Raw genomic sequence first — 23,969 nt, forward strand, 5'->3', positions numbered from 1 at the left:
CCACCAAAGGGTGTGTTTGAGCATGGATTCATGCTTTAGACCGGAAACGTCCAATATGGTAGTCACCAGCGTCATGTGACTATTTAAATGCAAATTGATTCAATTAAATAAACTAAAAGAAAAAAATTTCCTTGGTTGCAACAGTCACATTTCAAGTGCTCAACAGTCACATGTGGCTGATGGCTGCTATGTATGGGACAGTAGGGATACAGAACATTTCCATCATCAGAGACCTATGGGACAACTATGCTCTGGAATGGGGATGGATGAAGCAATTTTACTGTTGCAGTGGAGGAGAAAAAACAATGACTTTGAAGCTCAGCAGATCTAGATTTAAATTCTGGTTCTGTCACTTATAACCTTTGCAACTCGAGCAAGTTTATTAACTTCTCTGGCACTCCTGTTTCCTCATCCGTAAGTTGGAAATCAGAAATAAGGTGCTGGGAATATCACTTCTGCTCGGTAACTACAGAATCTGCAGTCTCCCCAACCTTCACTGCAGCCCCACTGGGGTCCTGTGGCTGCCAAAGGCCCTTGCACAGTATATAAAAATATACTCCTTCCGAAAGAGTCAAGAAATCACCAAATCTAAGCCTTTGGCTAGAGTAAGCATTTTCTCTGTAAGATTTTACCTTTTCTTGGGGGTGAGATGAGAAATAAGTATTTTATATAAATAAGAAATAATAAAACAAAATAAACAATTTAGAACTGAAAAAAGTTATAGTTCAATTTTCTATTGTAATAACTCTAAAACCTGATTTGAGTGAAAGAAGCTAGATCTGAAGGTTTAACTTGAGTAAAATGGGTCAGGTGTCTCGGTGGTATTTCCCACAAGAAAACGACAGAAGAGCAGCTACAGAATCAGGTATAATTACCTATATACACAATCAGACACTAATTAACATTTTACTTAAAGAACAAACCCCTAAACAACTCAATAGCTTGCTGACCTGACAAGACTGCTTTCCACTTTTAAGACAAGACAGACAAAACATATTGTTTCTCAAGAAAGGCCTTAACACTTCTAGAATCATTTTATGCTGTCTTGTTACTTCTCCCCGATATAGCTATTCCTTTAAATATTTTCTCCAAGCTCTTCTTCTAGACTGTTTCTAATATAACCATAGTGTTGCACTTGACCTTTTCGGGCCGTTCTCTGTCTGAAAACATGCTGACGTGCTCTTGAATTTCTAATTAGTAATATCAGAAACTTTAAGGCCCTTAGGAGATGATTCAGAGCCTCCATTAATAGGGAATGGAATGACCTGGTTAAGTGAGTTTTCTGTTTTACCAAGAAAATCTTTGTTTCAACCTCTTGTTGAAAATCTCTTGAAAATAATGTTAGTATATTTTTCTACTCAAGAATACTCTAATTAAGATAATAAACACTCCTGATGATTTAAAGTCTCACCATTACAATCAATTAACCTATGCTACTACAGTGGGGTTAAAGTTGTAGAATGCTGACATTTTTATGCTGACCCCAGGTTACACTCAAATTATGTGCTAAATTTTCACAAACTAAAACATTAGCTTGTTTTCTTATAATTTGCTTTTTCTTCTATACATGGAATACAGAACTATTTCTAGGTAATTGAGGCTCTGATTAAATTTTGGTTAATTATGGTTCGATTATATTTGTGTTATGTTGCACTTTCAACTTTCTAAGAAATTTTACTTGTGAAAGAAATACAGTATGATTCACTTCAGGCTTATGTTAAATGGCAATTACGTCTATGGGCCTCTGATAATTTTCTCTACTATTTTAATTATCAAAACTTTTCTTAGAATCAATACGTAGATTAAGTTTCCAGGTAGTAAAGAGCAGAATTAAGCCAATTTCTCTTAAAAAAAAAAAAAATTTGAATCTGTGTTCCTTTGCAGAATTTCCCCTTTAACAGAACGTTCAGCACACAGAAAACAGCCACCTGAATAATTCTACTGTTAACATTAGTTTAAATAAATCCATCTGAACTTACAGATATTAAAAAGCATTTCCAGTATGTCCACAGAAATGAAAATCTCTGAGAGGTACTGATCTGGACAAATAGTTTACTGAAACGTCAAGAGACAGATTCTATTTCACTCTGATACTTAAAAGTTAGCTAGGGAGAAGAATTTGGGGCTTCTAGCTTTAAAACAGACTTTGGCATTTTTCATTCAGGGAATTAAAAGATGCGTATTTCTAGTAGCTTTTTGTATTTTATACTTAAGACATTCCTTCAATACTAGTTACCTCCTAGTGAAGTGAAATTCAAACAGTCACTTTTACTATTTAAGTCAGGAGCAACATTTCTCTCCAGTAATGTCCTTAGATGAGTTACAGCAGTCTTCTGTCCTCACTCATAACTTCACTACCCGTATCAAAATACAGGAACCAAGCACCGAATACGTTTTAGTACATTACATCTTGAAAGGGCCGTTCTAGCTTTGCTGACTGCAGCCAGACATTCTTAGAGTCTGTAAAATGCCTGAAAGGACCCTTCACTAGGCAGCAGGAAAAAAGTTATCCTCACTCTCCAATGGAGTAGCTGCCACTCAACTCTGGGTCTCAGTTGACTTAAATGCCTACTTACCCTACATAGGTTATTGTGCAATTAACACTAAAGTACAGTAGCTCTTCGCCCAGTGCTTTACCTAACAGACACTCAACAGGTGGAAAAATACCACTATGAGGGCAAAGATAGTACTTACTTTGTGGACAGAAATATCAGTGTCTGTCCGCATCCTGTCTCTTATCAAACTAAGTTCTGTCTCAGGGGCATGGGCAGCCAATAACCGTCACAAGAAAACAAAGGCTGAAATGTATCTTCATAAAACAAACAACAGGAATATAATGTAATGCTATTATATGGAATAATATAGTTAACTAAAACAATGTAAGTTACTGTATACAAAAGTGTTTCAGTTTTAGAAGCCAATTTAAAAGATTTGATCTTACTGAGAGACTCATTTATGACTGTAAGAGTATAGACCAAAATTTTTTTGTAACTCCAAAAATAATGTGCAGATAGAAGCTAAGTCGTTTTTAATTGTAAATATGTGAAGTGTAATAGAACAGATATACTCACAGCTTGCATTTCTATACAGAAGAAATGGTTCATGGAGTTGAAATTCCAAATCTTTATTCACTGGTTCAACTAGATTGTGCATATTCAATCGATTCACAATGGTAAAACCATGGTAAGGAGAAGCTGACCTTAGAGTTAATAGAAGACAAAAATCTGTAGTTACTGTTTGCAGAAATGTTATTTCTTTATTTCCACTTCAAAAAATACATTATTGCATTACACATATTAAAAATTTAAGTCCGATAACCCTTCTCCTCTGAGAAGCTTCCAAGAACTCAGTCCCTTAGCAAAAAGGCCCAAGTCCTTGTTAAGGCCACAGGCTTTAGCTGATGCCCCCGCACGCCCTTCATCTACCTCCTGCACATTCTCCCTTGCTCCTCCTGCTCCAGTCACACTGAGAGCATCTTGCCACTCTCCCTACAGACACGCTTCCACCTAAATAGCTCTGCCCAGAATCCAGTTACCTCATTTCCCACAAGCCTTTGTTCAAATGTCACTTTCTCAATGAGGTCGACCTGAGAACTCCTCTTTTTAATGCTCCCAACCTGCTCCCGAGTTCAATACCGCTAACCCTCCTCTTTCTTTTTCCATACTGTTTACTTATTAGTTTTTATACTTACTGTCTTTCTCCACTAGAATTTAAGCTCCATGCAAATCGGGTTTTGCCTTATTTTTTTCCCCAGATGTATCCCAAGATAGACACATAAATGTTTAATAAACATTTGCTCAATAAAAATGTAATTTATTTTAAATATGATACAGGATTGGTTATAATGAAGGTCTGACACTACGATAATGATTTTTCCTGCACCCAATATATCTTTCCATAGTTCTCTTGAGTTAGAGAGAAAATGTCTCAAATCCTACAATAAGAATTGTCCTTGGTTCCTGTATCAGGATGGTTTAGTACACGATCCTTTAGACATTCTTCATATGTATGTAACACTCCTATTTTTTTAAATTTTTATGAGTTTATTGCCAAATGAGTTTATTGCCAAAATGAGTTTATGCCAAAATAAGTACATATGCCAGGAAGCAATATCTCAAATGCTCCCCTGTAACATGTTCGTCTCTGTGTATATGGGAGAGATTTTATAATCCAGTTCTACAGATTAGGAAATAAGCTCAGAATGATTCAAGCCTGTGTCTACACAAATAACACAACTAGGATTTAGCTTTAGGTTTTCTGACCCCCAAATCCATTTTTCTTTTATGCTAAGGTCTCTGCAAAGTGATATTCTGACATCCTGATATACCTTTATCCAAAGTATGTAAAATGTTCTCACATTTCCTAATTAGAGTTTCTTTGATCTCTTTTTATTAGAATCAATACCTAATAAGCCTTCATAAATTTTATTAAGTCAAGTCACTCGCTACACTAAATTTCACATTTTCTATAATTAGTGGATCTGTACTATAACAATAAGGCCAGGAAAGTACTTTCCAAGTATTACAGATACCAAAGTTCTAACAACAGTTGAAAAGTCTCTAGTGATTTATAATGCTACGAAGAATAATGAAGCAGGTGAAGGATAAAGGCATTTCCCCCCCCACAAAATTTAGAGAATATTTGTCAAATTCTTATTAACTAACATCAATGGAGAAAGGCAATTATTAAAAGGTAACTCACAACACAAAAAATAAAAGAAAAATAAAATAAAAAAGGGAAAAGAACCAGATGTCAGTAATAATGCCTGCCGAATCCCTAAGCTTCAGAAACCAAGGAAAGGAACCTGCCCCAGTCAGAGCAAGACCTAAAAGGGATCCAGGAAAATAAGGAACTCGTGACTACCATATCCTGCAGCTCCTAGGGGCCACACAACTTGCAATTAGCAAACCAATCATGTTTTAAGATAATTAATTCTCAGAAAAATTGAAAATAAAAAAATGTGCAATTATGCAGGCTTTCTAAAGGAATCTCAAACTAAAAATACACATTATTAAAGACAATGTACACAATCCAGAACTTTTGGGGAAGGTGGGAAAGGGGACAGAACCAGAGTCATAGAAGATAACCTCTCATTTCGTAACCATAGGAACAGTGGGACTGACCTTTCGACTATGTTGTTTTATAGAGTAGTCCATGTATTACATTTTTCTCAACTATGTATCTTCTTTTCTTTTTTTAAAATATGGTGTTTGAAAGGAGGAAGGCATCTGTTTTAGACTCATTCATTAACAGAAAATGTTTTCTATTTCAAGATGGCTCTGCTATGTTCCTAAGCAAGTTCTAGTTCTGTCTATCATGAATCACAAGAAAGCTCACAGAGGACGCTTGGTTAGGATCTCAGCTAGGATGAATGAATACCTGAAGGGTCAAGCTGGAAGGTTCCAAAGACAAATGTACAATAGGGTTGAACCACTTCATATGACATTGTCACCATTATATTAAAAAATACATATATATGCATATATAAAAAAAGTTTCTTATAGAAAGCTTACCTTCGATATACAAATAAGGTCCCTTCTATATCAGTCTTCTCCTACAATAGACAATGAGTCAATTAGTTTTTCCCCCTCACGATCCAACCCCAAATATTTCCAAAAGAGAATACTTCATGTTTAAGAACAACTTATTTACACGGGATATGAAGTACAGCATAGGAAATATAGTCAATAATATTATAATAACTATGTATGGTGCCAGGTGTGTACTAGACTTATCAGGGGGATCACTTTGTAAATTATATAAATGTCGAACCATCATGCTGTAAACCTGAAACTAATATAATACTGAATGTCAACTGTAATTGAAAAAAATAAAAAGACCAGCTCAATGCTTTTTCAAAAACAAAACAAAACAGAAAAGATCAACTTATTTATTCTAAAATTAATCACTTTTGAACAGGTCAAGTAAGTCTCTCTCTCCACAACTACTGTTACCAGATTTTTTGGTATCCTTTCCATGCTATTGATGCATATTAACGTACATGCAATGTTTGATCCAGCAACATGCCTGTATCTGCAGCATTTTTCTTTTACAAATTTTAAAGGAGAAAAACCTAGAATTAGCTTTCACTTTTTAAAGCAAAAACGTTTTAGCCAGATTTTTAATTTTTTTAAAAATAAATTTTATTGGGGAATATTGGGGGACAGTGTGTTTCTCCAGGGTCCATCAGCTCCAAGTCGTTGCCCTTCAATCTAGTTGTGGAGGGCGCAGCTCAGCTCCAAGTCCGGTTGCTGTTTTCAATCTTTAATTGAACCGGCAACCTTGTTGTTGAGAGTGCGCACTCTAACCAACTGAGCCATCCAGCCGCCCCTCCGGAAGCTCAGCGGCAGCTCGTTTTCTTCAATCTAGTTGTGGAGGGTGCAGCTCACTGGCCCATGTGGGAATCAAACCCGCAACCCTGTTGTTCAGAGCTCACGCTCTAACCAACTGAGCCATAGGGCCTCCCAGATTTTTAAATTTTAAAGCAAGATCCTTGGTACAGCAATTTCTTCACTTGTAAAGTTTCTCAAATTTAGTAGGGGAAAAAAAGGAAATTTTATCTTATAGGATACTTTGTTTCATCATTGGGGGATTTGGGTATACTTTCATTGAGTATCAAATGTGGTTAGTTAAGAATTACTGTCAAACACAACTAGTTTGTTATTTTTAGAACTTTGTTGAAGCATCATGAATACTGAAACAATTCTCTGGCTTAATGTAATTATTGTAGGTTTTACAAACAATTAAAAAAATTTTTTTAGCTTAAAGTGAAATGTTTTGATTAAGAAAGTACAACTCACAACCTTCTTTAATTTGCTGTGACAAGAGTGTATTTAGGTCTTAAATATAGTGACAATATCTTAAAAAACAAAAACAAATAACCATATTAGTCTGCATTTCAGTCCAGATAGGGCCCAAATATTTTAATGTAATCAACAAATTGTTAGAAAACTTTATCAAATTGAATTTGTTGGGATAAAATTTTTTTTAAAAATTATTATCTTGATTTCTTCTAGGAGTATTGCCCTAGTTTATGTATCATCATGGAGCTTTTCCTTCCTAAGGATTCAGAGGCTTTTTCTTGACTTTCAATTTTGTTATTAGTATAAGAAATTGGTAATCAACTGTCTCACAGTGAAAGAAAACATGCCCAAACAAAACACTATGCAGTCACAACTCACTGTAAAATAACAAAGAGAGAAAAGATTTTAGTTATGCTCTATGTGCCATAATCCAAATGAACAAACAATGGCAGCTTATTTCTCAATTCAGGTTATTATGGCTTGTATTTCTATTTTTAAAGAACTCCACAATTAACATTCCAAAAAATTCAAAGTCTGTGAAAAATTAGAAAAGCTGGTTAGTAAATCAATCCTTGCCCAAGTCTTCAACATTTGTCTGCAATCCATATTTCACAAATTTATGTGTAGACCAAGAAAAGAAAAATTATTCAGAACAATTCAAATTAAGGCAATGTCTAAAACGGCTACACTTAAAAAAAGAAGAAATCTGTAATTTTGTTCTTTGTGGCTTCTCATACCTCTTCCAGATCAAGGAAAGAAGAATACAAAGCAAGATATTTTGACAACTGTTTTCATCTGAATTAAAAATGCCAAATGATTTTCACAAAGTTACTGTATAAATATAACATATCTGTATTATATTGTAAAGGACCATACTACGATGATCATCTTTCAGAGTTTTGTTAGCATAAGAATTTTGTTTCTTACTGAAATGTGAACATCAATAATTTATGAATTCAATCCATCAAATATTTACGATTATTTTCTAAGTGTAAATGTAAAGCCTATAACTGAATGAGTTCATTAAGGGTCAATTCTAGAAAACAGAAAATTGTAGTTTTAAACAACAAACGAAGCTTCAAATGGGTCAACAAATCAGTTCAGTGAACAGACTGTAACTTTTCGGATCCCCTCGCGTGCAAAAAAAAGCTTAAAAGTATTTAGTCTGATGTGAGATTTTGGAGGTGACATCACCAGCAGCATAGGTGGAACGAGACACATTTACAGGGTCTCTTTTCCAAAGGTTTCAAGGGAATCCAACTAATGTGAGAGCCCTTTTTCTAAGTGCCTTGAATTCTTTTCCAAAACTCTGGAAATACAGTGTAGTTCGATAAAAGACGGACTATCCCCACTTCCTCTTTTCCAAGAATTGAAACTAATTGGATTTCAAGCTTTAAATCCAAATACCTGTGCGAAAGGGGCTCTTATTTACGTGTTTGTGGGGGGGAGGGAGGAATGTTTACTTTATAGATTATGTATATGTAATTTAATTAATGCCCCTCAAACCCTCCATCTTTCAGGCATCTTTCTGACCCCACCGGTCTCATATCCTCTAACACATCTGCGAAGAAGGCAGGTCGCCCACATCCCCGAACCCGACCCTAAGGGGAGACTGACCCTCCTCCAATCCTCCCCTCTATCGGCTTTTCCCCCGGATGTTTTGGGCCCTACTTCTCTTGCACCTCTCTCCCAATCCCGGGCCCCCAACATCCTTCAGGCGCCGGCCAGGCTCTCCTCCAGCCCCTGGAGGCGTCTATGCCGCCTTGGCCTCCAGCATCGCCCCCAGCCCAGGGTGGTCCGCGCGGCCCCTTTAAGAGGCGGCAGCCCGGCGGGCGACCTCAGTGTCCTAGCGGCACTCACCCACTGGTTGGCCTTGGGGCAGAAGGTGTATAGAGCGACCTGACCAGTAAGGTCTGCGATGCTGGTGATGTAGGGGTCGTGCTGCTTCAGGGCCGCTAAGCTCATCTCCTGCCCAGCTCGACTCAACGACTCCATCTTGATTTCCGGAGCCGAGCCCCTCCGAGGGGGCGGAGTCGCGGACAGGAAGGTGCCTTCGAGGCAAAATTCCCCCAGTGCGTCAGCGCCTGCAACTTCCGCCTCTCCGCTGGGCCTTGCAGCGGGGCGCTACGTTAGCTATTATGCTCCGCTGCGCTCATCCCCCGGGCACCAGGTTCCGGCGTCCTTGGGTCCTAGGTCCCCAGCCATCTGTCTCCGCGTACACCTAAATGCGGCTGAGCTGGCAGGCGGGTGTCCAGGCGCTTCCTTTCCGCGGACTAAACTGTCCCGAGGTCCGGAACAAGGTGCCCGCGAGTTTTCTCCGAGCTCCTGCCGGTTGAGGTTGGAGACTGACGCGGGCCTACTTCGGCTGGCTCACGGGAAGGGCCCGGGGCGGTAGAACGAAAACCTCGCCGTGGCAATGAAAGGCTCCCCGGGCCGTTTAGAAAGCACAGAGAAGCGGGGAGGTAGAGACCTCTCTTCGGGGAGAGACCCCGAAACTTACCCCAGATCTAAGAGCTCACTAGATCACTACCGTTAGCAATTTGGTATTTTTCTGAAAGAAAATTTTGGAAAAAGCCAAACGAATCCTCATGTAACTACACAGGAGTGTCTTGCTATCCATTTTTGTTCCTTATTTTCCACGTCTGAATCCCAGGTAAATCTTTACATCCTGTCTTGGGAAGAGCCTGGGAAGGCTTGAGTTTGTCGTGCATCATTTAAAGATTTTAAAAAATAGCTCATTCTTTTAGTAAACATTTCTTGGACATTTTAAGGCATTTTAAAGAGCTAGGTACTAGCTAGAGAAGAACAAGGTGTAGAGACTTGGAGGGAGCTCTGTGTCCCCCCCCCCCTTAAAAATTTTTTTAAATCGAAAAAATACTCCAATGGAATGTAATTTTTTGAAATGAAAAACCCCCATAACATAAGTATTGTTTATGATTTTACATCCCAGGACGATTTGTTAATGGAAAGAGGATTCATGTCTTACATTCTTTTCAGAATCACATAAGAAGCATGTACAAATGCAAACAAGGAAACAGGTATTATTCATTAAGCAAGTATTTAATGAACTCCTAACTACATATGAACTGGTAGGCCTTTGGGAGCCTCAAAGACGGCTTAAGACAACTACCTGGCTCTGGGAGAAACCCCAAGCAGTAGGACAATGCAAGGAAATTGGGACAGTGTTAGAGATGGTTCTCTTGAACCTAGAGGATGGAACCACCGACTCCATCTCCTCAAGAAAGTCTAGGAAGGCTTCATGGAGGAGGTAATGTTTGAATTAGTGCTTCAGGAGTTAGTAGCTCCTTCCATTTCACACTCCAATGGTGAGGTAGAGAAAGTGTGGTCCTCCTCGTTGGACAGATGATTTAATTGAAGCCTGGTGGAGAACTCACTGGCTTAAAGATCCACAGGAGTCGGGATCTGGTATAAGAATACTGGGACTCCTCCCTTTTACCCCACGGTCCTTTTCTCTACAGCCTGGCTGCCTTTCTTCCTCCTGAAGACACAGCTGTACACCTACTTTCAGACAAACATTTGAACAATCTGTACCCTAATTAAAAAAAAAAACCACATACAATGTAAGTACTTTTTGAATAGGTACAAAATTCAAAGGCGCACCTGAAACTGAATTTGATTTTTTCTTTCTAAAAATTATTATTTTTTTATTGAGGTATAATTGACGTATAACATATTAGTTTCAGGTGTACAATATAATGATTTGATATTTGTATATATTGCAAAACGATCACTGCAATAGTCCGGATAACATCGGTCACTATAATAGTTACAGTTTTTTTCCTTATGTTGAGAACTTTTAAGATCCACTCTCCTAGCTACATTCAAATATGCAATACAGTATTATTAACTATAGTCACCATACTGTACATTACATCCCTGACTTATTCATTAGTTATTTTTTTTTACATAGATTTCCTAAGATAATGTAAGACATCCTTTATTTATTATTTTTGATCGAGCAGGGCTAGACTAGTGAAGAACACCAAGATATTTTAGGGAGTTTTCATATTCAGAATAGAAAATCCCTTCAAAATGCACGTTTCTGTGCCCCAAAACATGTTAATGTCTTTAATGCCCTATATAGCTCATAAAATTTATTAAAGAGAATGTGATAATTTTGGAATTGAAAATCATCCTTTCTTACTGTGCGGTCTGATTTTGCCTTAAAATATTTGTCAATCAAACGTTAAGTCATTTCTATTTATTTATTTATTTATTTATTTATTTATTTATTTATTTATTTATTGGGGAACAGTATGTTTTTCCAGGACCATCAACTCCAAATCAAGTTGTTTTCAATTTAGTTGTGGAGGGCACAGCTCACTGGCCCATGTGGGAATCGAACCTGTGACCTTCGTGTTATGAGCACTGCGCTCTAACCAACTGAGCCACCTGGCCACCCCATTAAGTCATTTCTTGTGTCTTGCAGGTAATAGGCTCTGAGAGAGCAGAGATTCACCTTAGTCTATTAGGTCCCCAGTACCTGGCACAGCCCCTGGCAGAGTAGACTCAATAAGTGTTAGTGAATGAATGTCATCTTAAAATCCAACACCTTTAAGGCCATAGAAGAGACTAAAAAGAGGTGGGTGCCTGGGATCAGAGGTGGGAAGGAGTCTTAACTCTGCACTGGAAAACCTTTGGTCACTTTTGAGTTGTGTTTCATGTCAATTATTTTTTTTTAAAATACAAATAATTTAAAATATGAAAAGGTAAACTCCAATCATCCAAACCCCACGTCTCTCTGACTGGGTGGCTTTGTAAAAAAAGAAAAAACTTTCCATTTAAAATCATGGGGTCTAAGGTAGAACTGGCTAGAATCCTTGTCAGAAGGTCAGTGTTTTAGTTCCAAATCTGCCAGCTGTGTAACTTTGTCAGTTAGTCACAGACTTCCCATTTCTCCAGTGTAAAATCCAAAGTCCTTGTCATGGCCTGGGAGACATTCCTCTGTCCGGCCTCCTGCTGCCTTTCCATCTCCACTTTCCATGAATTGCCCTTTCAGTTATTCCACCCTAGTCTTCCTAGCCTCCAACCTCCTTGCTATTCCCATATATACCCCAAATGAGTCATGCCTCAGGGTCTTTGTACTTGTTATTCCCCTTTCTGGAACATTCCTCTCTCTGGTATCTCTGTGATATCCTGTCGTCCCTTTCCTCACTTTCTCATCAACATAAGAATGTCCAAACCTGTAGAGAATTTTTATAAGAATTTACTCAAGCCAAACTGACGACATGCTGGGAAGCAACATCTTAAATCTCTGGAGAATGACAGTTTTGCAGCTTCTTTTATACATTTAGAATTAAGGAGGGGATGGAAGGAAGCTTACAAGAAGGTGGGAGAAAGCAAGTTACAGAATACCATGTTTCCTCGAAAATAAGATCTAGCCGTACCATCAGCTCTAATGTGTCTTTTGGAGCAAAAATTAATATAAGACCCGGTCTTACTTATAATATAACATAATATAATATAATATAATATAATATAATATAATATAATACCAGGTCGTATATTAATTTTTGCTCCAAAAGATGTGTTAGAGCTGATGGTCTGGCTAGGTCTTATTTTTGGGGAAACACAGTAGCTAACAAAATTAAGTGCTTCCTTGAGGGGTCAGGAAAAGAAGATTACTTCTGGCATTTCAAAGGTGTGTTAACCTAGATGCACAAGAACAAGGGACAGGGCTGGCTTAAAAACTTTTTACTAAAGAAGTTGCAGGCCTGGGGCGTGACTTCGTACCCTGACCTACCCAGTTAGGAATTTATGATCAGATCACTCACGTTACTTTCGGTTAGATTTATTACCGCACCCCTTTTTCGTCCACATTCTTCATAACACTCATCGACAAGTTGTAATTTTTTAGTTTACTTACGTTTTGTCTGTCTTGTCAGTTCAATGAAGCAGGAACCACGTCTGTCTTGTTTACCATCACATTCTCAGTGCCTGGCCAGAGGCAAGATCTAATACGTATTTGTTGGATTAATTGGAATGTTAGGATGTTTTTTCTTTGTTGCATAAACCTGAGAGAAGGGATGGTTGTTTCAACTTCACATCTAACAAAGCATTTGTTTGTTATAAGTGCTAAACAAGTAATAATGCCTGATTTGCTTGTATTAATATATTTTGATTCTTAGGCTCTATGCCTCCTGAAGCAAATACAGTTTTAATATAGTCCAGAACAATCATTCAGCACATTTTCAGTCTTGTAAATTTCCCCATGTTTAGTTTTTCTCCATCTCCATCTCTCTTCTCTTCCTCTTTTCCCTCTCCCTCTCTGATTTTAAAGATCTGTTCAAAAAGTATCTGCTTATTACTGTTTGTCATTTTAGGCAGAGAAACCAAACTAGCTAATTTTCCCAAGGTCATATAATGATTCATTTGCTGAGTTGGGATTAGCATCTTCTAGCCTTGGCTTCCAGGTAGATCATGTATCTTGCTGCCATTCTGCCTGGCACACTCTTAAATTACACTGACCGCACGTGAGTGAAACTGGCTATCCTTGTGCTGCTGTCTCACTACTGATACTTATTTTACATGATTGACATCCAAAAGGTTGTGGACTTACCATAAAATTCATTACCTGGTCCTTAGCAGATGCTTAGGATGGTAGTTCTTTTCTTCAGTTTCTCTAGAAAGGTCTCATACCTCTGTATTTAAATGTTACTTTATGAAAGTATTTTAAAAGGTGCTAGATGTTTTCTAGAATTACATTTATGATTGTGAACTAGTTTAGTCTGTCAGTTCTGGTGCAGAAGTACTAATGCTTTCAACCAGGAAGAAAGAAATAGCTGTTCCTTATGGAGTAATGTAACTAGAATAAAAGAATGTGGGATTAGGACACCATTTAGTTTATCCCTTTATTGTCAGGAAAGATTGCATTTAACATAGAATTCTCGATAATGCTCTTTGGTGGAAAGTTCTATGTTTTTTACTGTTATTTAACCCAATGTAATTTTTCAAATTAACAATAGCATAGCAATGGCATAAACAATAGTATATTCAACTGACACACTGCTTACCTATGGAACTCAAATGCTTCATTGGTATACATAGTCACAAACTCAAGATTGGTGTATGGATGTAGATAATAGTTACCCATTTGTAAATGAAGGAGCCCAGAGGTACAAGGTTAGTTGCCTTGCCAATAGCAGAAATTGTTTGCTGTTCACCAGCAGTCCTTTTATATGTTTCCATCGCCTTAAGCACACAGCTAGGCTTTACTTCCCAAGCTCCTTTGGGTTATGTTACCAAACTGAACAAGAGTTCATCTGCCCACGTGCACAAACTGAAAGCAATTCATCAGCAGGAGTTTACAGTGGAGAAAAGAACTAGTTCATTAAGATTGGCGCCAATCTGGAGAACATGTGAGCTCATGCTCCAAAATACCTGACTCTCCGATGGCTTACAGACAAAAGGCATTATAGAGCAAAAATCATAAGTCATCATGAGTAAGAGGTTTGGGGTTGTGAAACTGATTGGTCAAGAGTGAGGTACGGGCAGTAAATCCTAATTTCAGGCCTTGCGATCAGCTTCTGGAGCCCCTCAGCTTGGTTTCAGGGGCTCATTCTGCTTTAGGGCTCAGGGCTGAAACACAACTTAGGGCATGATGTTTATCTTTAGCTTAAACCCATACCTGTGACCAATAGTCAGGGCATGGCCATTGTTTCTTGCTGCCTCGGGAGTTAATAAATGAGGCTTATGGAGCACGCTGTGAAGAAACTAAATTGAGTGCTGGGGCTACATGTTAAATCCACGTCATGCGTTCAGTCAAGACCCTCGGTTTTGGGTATGGCTCTATAACACAATTCTGGCCAGTGGAGTGTTAGCAGAAACGCTATGTGCCTTCTCCAGGCCAAGGTTGATAGGAGCCCCTTGCCCCTCTACACTTTCTTTCCCCCTTCTTCTGGCTGGGTGCAGGCGGCTGAGAGGCCAGGAGCAGTGACAGAGCCACAGGATGGAAAGCGCTGGGACCGTGAATCACCACACAGGAGGGCTGCCTGCTGACGAGGGCACCGTTCTCAGCAGACTGACGTGAATGAGAGGTGGACTGTGTCGGGTTTGAAGGAGTGTGTATTTTGGAGTCTTTCTGTTACCTCAGTCCAGCCTATACCAACTAATTACACTGCTCCAGGTTGTTTAGAAAGTCAGCAGTGAAAGCCGAGTCTCCTGAAGTAGAATTAAAATTAGGCATGTGATGTACCAGAACACTGCTTAGTGCTTTGACAATAAGTCAAGATTTTAAAAGAACTTCAGCCAGAGCTCTGCATTTACAATCAGTTCTAGGCAAACAAATTTGCAGAGTCACAAAGTGGCTAAAGACCAAACATATTTTTGCCTATGCCAGTCGGCAATTGATTTTGTGATTGCATCATGAGGTAACCTGCTGAGCCAAAATGGGAGGCTGTCATTTAAAATGCACTGTTCCATAAGCATTTCCACGTACACGCTCAGACTTTTTAAAAAATTCTGCCTGTTTTTTACCCCCGGCTTATTAAAATACAAGTTATTTCTTAAGCCAACACAATAAGGAGAATTTGAGTAAAGGCCTGTGTCAATTCTGAAACCTGAAACCTTCTTGGTTGACTCTACAGATTAATATGAAAACATAAGAAGTACTGATAACAGAACCTATAGACTCTGTTCCTGAATTCTTTTCTGGAGCTTCCCAGGTTCAGTTCTTATATTATTATTATTCATTTACTAACATTTGTTTATCTGGGCAAATGAACATCATAATCATTTTTACATCATAATGCATTTAATTCATTTAATGACTTTTAGCTTTCCTGAACCTGAAATTTGATTGTTCAGTGGCTAGGGCATATTAATAAGTTGTTGAACTCCAATGAATTGAATTTGCACAGAAATATCCTTAAGAATGAATTATTTATTGTCATTGCACTTTTCCACTGTGAGGTAAAACCAGTGTTACATACATAAGTTTAATGCTTTTTGGTTTTTTGGTTTACATATTGTCTTAATTTGGGTCTTCAACATGTGGTCTACTTGAGGCAAAACTGACAAAATTCATGGGGAGTTTTTCTTGTGTAAACCACTCATTATATAATTTGTGGAATAATAAAGGTGGTCCACATAATAGTTTATGTTATTTTGGTAAACTTGAATTCATTTATCCTGAAAGCTCATTTATGAGGAAATTCTATTCTTTTCCCCCTCCCACTCTATTGTACTTATAACAGAAATTGATGTAGAACAGGATACATTAAAATCACTCTGAATTACTGATGTATTATAACTGAATGGAGATTAACCATCACACTATGAAAACCCATTCACTCATCTGTATGTTGCCTGCAGCCTTGAATTTAAGGAATAGTACCTGCTCTGAACCTTGAAGGAGATCTTACTATTCATTATCTAAAGAGAAGAGTATAAATTACACCTTACCATTCAAAAGACATTAACCCAAAAGATAATAGAATAACCATTTCACAATAAAATTGCACTAATTGCACAATAAAATTATTGCCATTCCTGTGATAAAAGAGGTTGAACTAGGTCAGGAGCAGTCCTTTTTACACTGCTCAAGAACACTAGAAGGATTAAAAATTTATAGATTACCTCCTAGAAACAATGATCTGGTACAGAAATGTAATAAAACACCCACTCTCCTATATCTTCCTAAGCTGCTCTGTGCCATTTCATTTTGTGATTGTATTAGCGTGACAACTTTCCCAAGCTCTAGAAACTGTCTTTTGGTGAAGATGAAGATTTTCAAACCAAAAGATTTTTCATTGAAAATCCAGAGGCAGATGGTGTAGAAAGGTAATGTTAAAATGTGAACCAAATAGAGTCTCATTTTGTATGTTCTGTATATTTGTAATTTTATTTTACTTAGATTGCTGGTAAGTACAAGCGAAAAAAGAAAGATAGGTATTAAAAATATCATACAACATAAATGTCTTTCTGGATAAAATTATATGAAAATGTTATATAGTTGTTTTTCTGTGAAATCTTCCAGCAGCAAAATCTGGCAAAGTTACTTCTTAAAAAAGCTACATCTAGTTTTGAAAAGTTATTTTTAATGTTTATTTAACCTTTCAGATGCTTCTTAGTCTTTGTTGTTGCTTTTACAAAGTATTTTAAAAGTGTATTTGTATAATGATTAATACCGGAAGACAATCTAAGGGGGACTGTTGGTGATAGATGTAACTGAGTTTTGAGGAATTTGGGGGGAAGTTGGAGCTTTTGATTTGTCAATGTCTAAACATCATGTATTTCCTAAGTATTGATAGATGCTTTCATATAGAAAAGTTTTTGTTTTCTTATTTAGCGACCCCTTTTCTATTTTTGTTTTCCAATGATTGATGGCCTTTTATTTTTCAATAATGAAAACCCTGAGAATATACACAGTTTCAAACTTTCCATTTGTCTGTTTTTGAGCTAAATTGCCTTATGGTTTAGTAATGGAAATATGATTACTTAGGTGAAACATTACCGTATGGGCATTTTCTGCTTTCTACAGTTTCCTGCATTTAAAGGATTGTACTGAAAACTGAGGCTTAGGAGGAAAAAATGTCCATCCACAATCTATATAATGGAATATGTGTGAATAAAAAAATCTCAAATTCTTTAGTCAGTGAATTCCTGAGGATTGTGGTATATCATCTATAGGAAACAGCCAAGAGATCTATTGAAAGACATATCACACCAAAGAAGCTGTGTAGCTTGCTATTGCTAGAAATGCATCAGTTGAACCAAACTGACAGGTAATCTTAATGTCATATTTTGGTGTGTCTTCGCAGAATAAGCAAGAAGTCTTTTCTTTCCCTCAACAAAGTCAACTGATTTTTAAAGTTTCGAATAGCATAGATCTTTCCTGATGTAAGCTAGAAAGGTCTTTGTAAAAAGTATCATGGACTATAAAAATGGAGTAGTTTTTTTGGATTTTTGTCCTGGAAACTGGTAGTGTAAAATAGGTTTCAGAGGCAAAGCCAATGAGTTTATATCATTCTTCTTAGGTCTGGCAGAGGGTAAATGTACTAATATTGGGAAACAAAAGAGAACTGACCTTTATGAAAGTGTGGACTAGGCCTATATCTATTAGACCTATTAGTATTTCATTAGCTCTATTAGTGTTAGATCTATTAGTAGTTCACAGGACTGAGCAGAGCAAAGCAAACTGCTGACTGTGTGATCTCGTGGTGGCCATGCCTTCTGCTTTATGTTCACCTGTTCTCCAAGATGCAGATGGGGACAAAATAGCATTTTAAAAGCTGAGAAAAAAACACAGACCTTGCTTTCTTTTGATCTACCTAGCTTTTCAATTCAGTTTTATTAAAACCCATCACCATCAGATATATGTATACTAAAACAGTTTACTTCTAACTTTAAACCAAAAACATAAACAACAAATCTTTGAGGACTCAGTAGCATTTCTTCCAATAGATATTCAGGCAGTTCAATTTTGTATAGAATAAATTGATCGAACAATCTTTACTGGACATTTCTACAATAAGAACACGGATAAAGTACATCTGAGCTCTGTTATGATGACAAAGCACCACGTTTCTGGTGCTTTGGTTTTTTTTTGGTTTTTTTTTGCATGCTCATTTTATTTTTTTAAAAGATTTTTATTAAAAATATAGTTAGCATACAATATTACGTTAGTTTCAGGTGTACACCATAGTTACTTAACATTTATATACCTAAAGAAGTGATAACCATGGTAAGTCCAGCAACTAAATAACACCATACCACGCTATCACAATATTATTGACTATATTCCTTATGCTGTACTTTACATCCCCATGACGTATTTATTTTATATCTGGAAATTTGGGTCACTTATTGCTGTTCACCCTCCCCCCCTTTTTAATTTTTCAGTTACAGTTGACATTCAATAGTATTTTATATTAATTTCAGCTGTACAGCATATGGTTAGACATTTATATATTTTAAGAAGTGACCCCCTGACAAGTCTATGCATAGTTATTACCATGTTATTGACTCTATTCCCTACGCTTTACATCCCCACAATTATTTTGTAACTACCAATTTGTACTTCTTAATCCCGTCCTCTTTTTCACCCGCTCCCTCAACCCTCCTCCCATCAGGCAGCCATCAAAATGTTCTCCATATCTATGAGTTTGTTTCTGTTTTGTTTATTTTGTTCTTTAGATTCCACATATAAGCAAAATCACATCACATCTGTCTTTCTCTGTCTGACATACTCCACTCAGCACAATACCCTCCAGGTCCATTCATGTCACCGCAGATGGAAGAATCCATTCCCTTCCTTGGCTGAGCAATATTTCACTTAATATATGTACCACTTCCTCTTTATTCTTCTATCGACAGACACTCGGGCTGCCTCATTTTGGCTATTGTAAACAATGCTGCAATGAACATATGGAAGCACATGTTCCCTTCAAGTATCATTTTGGGTTTCTTCGGATAAATACCTGGAAGTGGGATTACTGGGTCTTTCTTTGTCTCTTGTTATAACCTTTGTTTTAAAGTCTATTTTGTTTGGTATAAGTAATGCCACTCCAGTTTTTCTGTTTTGTTTTGTTTTCATTTTCATGAAATAACTTTTTCTATCCCTTTTCTTTCAGTCTGTGTGTGCCTTTCAATCTGAAGTGAGTTTCTCGTAGGCTGCATATATAAGGGTTTTGTTTTCTTATCCAGTCAGCCACCCTATGTTTTTGATTAGAGTACTTAATTCACTTACATTGAAAGTAATTGTTGATAGATGTGTAGTTATTGCCATTTTATTATTTATATTTTTGATCTTTTTTTTTCATCTTAAAGATGTACCTCTAACATTCACTGTAATACTGGTTTGGTGGTGATGAATTCCTTTAGCTTTTTCTTGTCTGGGAAGCTCTTTTATCTGTCCTTCGATTTTAAATGATAGCCTTGCTGGGTAGAGTACCCTTGGTTGTAGGTCCTTGTTTTTCATCACTTTGAATATTTTGTGCCAATCCCTTCTGACCTGCAAAGTTTCTGTTGAGTAATCAGCTGACAGTCTTAATGGAGCTCCCTTGAACCATAAGGCTCAGCTGCTGATAAAGCCTCCTGCTGCAGGCAAGTTGGGTGAGGCAGGGTCTCAGTGAGTCAGCAGGGTGGAGCTCACCAGACGAATCAAATTCAGATTTGGCCTGTGGGGCAGGCTCAACATGCAGAATGTGGCGCCCGCCTGCCGGGAGGAGGAACCCACACAGGGAAAATGGGGACTGTCCCTCCAGTCCTCACTCCTAAGTTACACAATTCAGTCTCTCCCCATATGTCTCTGACTCCCCCGCAGTCAACGTCCCTCCACCGGAGCCCAGGGTGAGTGCCTGCATGGGCCCTTTAAGAGAATGTCTGGGTTTCCCACAGCCTTCCGTCCCACCCAGACAGTCGAAATTCCCACTGTTTTTCACAGCCAGAAGTTGTGGGGGCTCCTCTTCCCAGCCCCAGTACTCTGGGCTGTGGAGCCTGGTGTGCGGGGCTGGGGTCCCTCACTCCTTCATGGGGAACCTATGTGGTTGAGATATCCCTATTTTCAACCACCACACGTGGGTGTGGGACCAGCCCATTTCTCATCTTCGCCTCCCTACCAGTCTCGATGTGGCTTATTCTTTATCTCCTTAGTTGTAAAACTTCTGTTTAGCTAGACTTCAGATGGTTTTCTGGGTTGATTGTTCTCTAATTTAGTTGTAATTTTGATGTGTTCATGGAATGAGGCAAGCACAGCATTTATCTACTCTACCATCTTGGGTCTCCTCTCTACTTTGATTTTTTAATATACTTATTTTTTTAAAAAAATAATTAATTTTTTAAAAAATTTATTGGGGTGACAGTTGTTAGTAAAATTACATAAATTTCAGGTGTACAATTCTGCATTACATCATCTATAAATCCCATTGTGTGTTCACCACCCAGAGTCAGTTCTCCTTCCATCACCATATATTTGATCCCCCTTACCCTCATCTCCCATCCCCCACCCCCCTTACCCTCTGGTAATATACTTCTTGCTATGGGGGAGGAAAACGTTTCCCTCAATTCTCTAGGGTTCATGGCTGGGTCTGAAAATTAAACTGACGAAGTTTAACAGGAGAAAAACATATAAGTTTATTTAATATAAGTTTTATGTGACACGAGCCTTTGTGAGAAAATTAAGACCCAAAGGAACAGTTAAACATGAGTGTTTTTATGTTAGGTTTGATGAAGAATGGGAAGTCATGGAAAGATATGATTGGACAGAGTATGACCTAAGTATAGTTAACTGGGGGGATGCAGCAGGGTCTGTTTATTCTAATTCCTCTCAGTGTCCCTTTGTCTTCTGAGATAAAGAAGCTCCTTTCACTAGGTATAGAAAGGGCACCTCATATGAGGATTTTATGACCTGCTTCAGGGGAATGTCAGAAAGTCCTCTCTGCACATGGCATTTCTCAAGTTCCTTCAGCTTAAAATATTCAATGTGCCAAGGTAGCATATTTTGGGGTAGCATGTCCTGAACTCCATCACTGCCATAGAAATAGTTATCACTTACGAGTACATCAAACATCCATACATATTATCTTCTTTAATACTCAACCCAGGACAGGGCAAGGATGTTTATCTTTGTTTTCTTTAGGGAAAAATGGGCATTTCAATAAATGAAGTAACAGAGCTTGCCTCCATAGAGGTAGATCCTGTACCCACGACCACAGTGCCCATTCCACAAAGCCACGCTGTCTCATTATCCTGGGACTCATCTGGGATCTCAACTGTTTGGCATCCAAAGAATCATGTAGCAAAATGGATAAAAAATGCTAATGTACCAATGGTGGTCTAGAGGGACATTCCTAGGTAATATGTATTTTACCTAAGCTACACTACCAGCAGCTTTCATGGTGGATGTTTCAGGAAGATATGAAAGATGGTTTTATGCTAGTAAGATAATGATTATCTGGGTTATGAAGCAAGAAAGGAAAAACACAAATTCTGGTGCCAATACAATAATTTTAGGTAGCATGAAATCCTTGGGAACTATTTTTGGAAGACACTCATAATTGACTTAACTCTTAATTTTGTGACTGAGCTCTCTCTGCCTTGGAGCTGGCCACAGGCTTCCTTGTTTCTTACTCCTTTACTGCCAAACAACTCACTACATTCACTCCTTCAGGACTGGACTTTGGAAAATCTGTTCCTGGCTTCCCCTCCTTCTCTATAGGTGGGACAAACAAGGCCATGATGATATGATGCTATCTATGATACTCCAGCTATAATAGAGTCAATTCTGAATATTGGGCTGGTGATCCAATCTGTGGAATGTTCAGGATCTTTTTCTTTTCTTTCTTTCTTTCTTTCTTTCTTTCTTTCTTTCTTTCTTTCTTTCTTCCTTCCTTCCTTCCTTCCTTCCTTCCTTCCCTCCCTCCCTCCCTCCCTCCCTCCCTCCCTCCCTCCTTCCTTCCTTCCTTCCTTCCTTCCTTTCAAATAGATTTTATTGGGGAAGGGGAACAGGACTTTATTGGGGAACAGTGTGTACTTGAGGCCTTTTTTCCAAGTCAAGTTGTTGTCACTTCAATCTTAGTTGTGGAGGGTGCCATTCAGCTTCAAGTTGTTGTCCTTTCAGTCTTAGTTATGGAGGACGCAGCTCAGCTCCAGGTCCAGTTGCTGTTTCTAGTTGCAGGGGGCGCAGCCCACCATCCCTTGCAGGAGTCGAACCGGCAACCTTGTGGTTGAGAGGACGCACTCCAACCAACTGAGCTGTCCCGGAGCTTAGCGGCAGCTCAGCTCAAGGTGCCGTGTTCAATCTTACTTGCAGGGGGCGGAGCCCACCATCCCTTGCGGGACTCGAGGAGTTGAACCGGCAACCTTGTGGTTGAGAGCCCACTGGCCCGTGTGGGAATCGAACTGGCAGCCTTCGGAGTTAGGAGCATGGAGCTCTAACCGCCTGAGCCACTGGGTCAGCCCACTTTTTCTTTTTTTAATTTTTGAAAAAATTGAGATATAATTGATACATAATATTATGTTAGTGTCAGGTATGCAACATAATGATTTCATATTTGTATACATTATGAAATTATTACCACAGTAAGTCTAGTTAACATCCATCACCACACAGAGTTACAATTTTTTTCTTGTAGTCAGAACTTTTAAGATTGATTCTCTTAGCAACTTTCAAATATACTATACAGTGTTATAAACTATAGTCAACATGCAGTACATTGTATCTCCATGACTTTTTTATTTTATAACTGGAAGTTCTGACCACCTTCACCCATTTCACTCACCTCCCACCTGTTCCCTACCTCTGGCAACCACCAATCTGCTCTCTGTCTCCAACTATGAGTTCATTTTCTTTAGATTCCACATGTAAGTGAGATCATACAGTATTTGTCTTTTTCTGTCTGACTTATTTTACTTTACATAATGCCCACAAGGTCCATCTGTGTTGTTGCAAATGACAAGATTTCCTTCCTTTTTATGGCTGAATTGTATTTCATTGTATTTCTATACCACATTTTCTTTATCCATTCATCCATTGATAGATACTTAGGTTGCTTCCTTTATTTTTTCCTTCCTAGCATTTCTCTGCTTATTAGAGTTTCCATCAGGTAGTTAGGAATTGGGAATGGAAGTTAGAAGAGGGGAAACTAACAACGTAAGGCAATATACGGTACTGTTAGCCAGGGCTGAGTTCCAGATGAAAGGTACTCAGAGAAGCCATTATGGAGGAGGCAGAACTGAACTGAACATTGTTGAAGGGTAGGGTTAGGATAGGCTGAGAGGATAGGAGAAGATGCCCATTCCTTCTTCTATATATTTTGTTACAGAAAAAAGCCGTATGGATTTTCTTTGGGGTTACATTCTTAAGTAATATTTCTTGGAACTTTCTTGGAAAGAATATCCTCCTTTCCTCCTATTTGCTGATATGCTAATGCTGTATCTCACCAGTAGCTTTAAGACTCCCACCATCGGAGCATTCTAAATCAGAAAGTCAAACAAGAAGTATAATTTTGTCTCCACCACTTGATGGCTGGTATCTCAGGAGAACTTGTTTAACTTCTCTGGATCTGTTTTCTCATCTGAAAAAACAAGGTTAATAATACCTACCTCCCAGGCTTGTAGAAATTGAGAAATTTACCCACATTGAGAAAATGTGGGAACATTAACTAACATAGTGCCTCACATATAGTAAAGACTCAGTCAAAACCA

General features: G+C 38.2%; 1 protein-coding gene across 1 annotated transcript in view; it reads right to left on the bottom strand.

The window, feature by feature from the left end:
- DCP1A (decapping mRNA 1A) overlaps positions 1–8,878 on the bottom strand; it is a 46,117-nt gene extending 37,239 nt beyond the window's left edge. Inside the window, exons 1-3 of the mRNA XM_033132031.1 lie at positions 8,664–8,878; positions 5,514–5,554; positions 3,072–3,199 (exon numbers count right to left, since the gene is read on the bottom strand). Coding sequence (XP_032987922.1) covers positions 3,072–3,199; positions 5,514–5,554; positions 8,664–8,798 — 304 coding nt within the window. The 5' untranslated portion in view covers positions 8,799–8,878. The remainder of the gene's footprint in view (positions 1–3,071; positions 3,200–5,513; positions 5,555–8,663) is intronic.
- Positions 8,879–23,969: the final 15,091 nt, after the last annotated feature.

This window comes from Rhinolophus ferrumequinum, chromosome 17, assembly GCF_004115265.2.
Source record: "Rhinolophus ferrumequinum isolate MPI-CBG mRhiFer1 chromosome 17, mRhiFer1_v1.p, whole genome shotgun sequence".
Lineage (NCBI taxonomy): Eukaryota > Metazoa > Chordata > Mammalia > Chiroptera > Rhinolophidae > Rhinolophus > Rhinolophus ferrumequinum.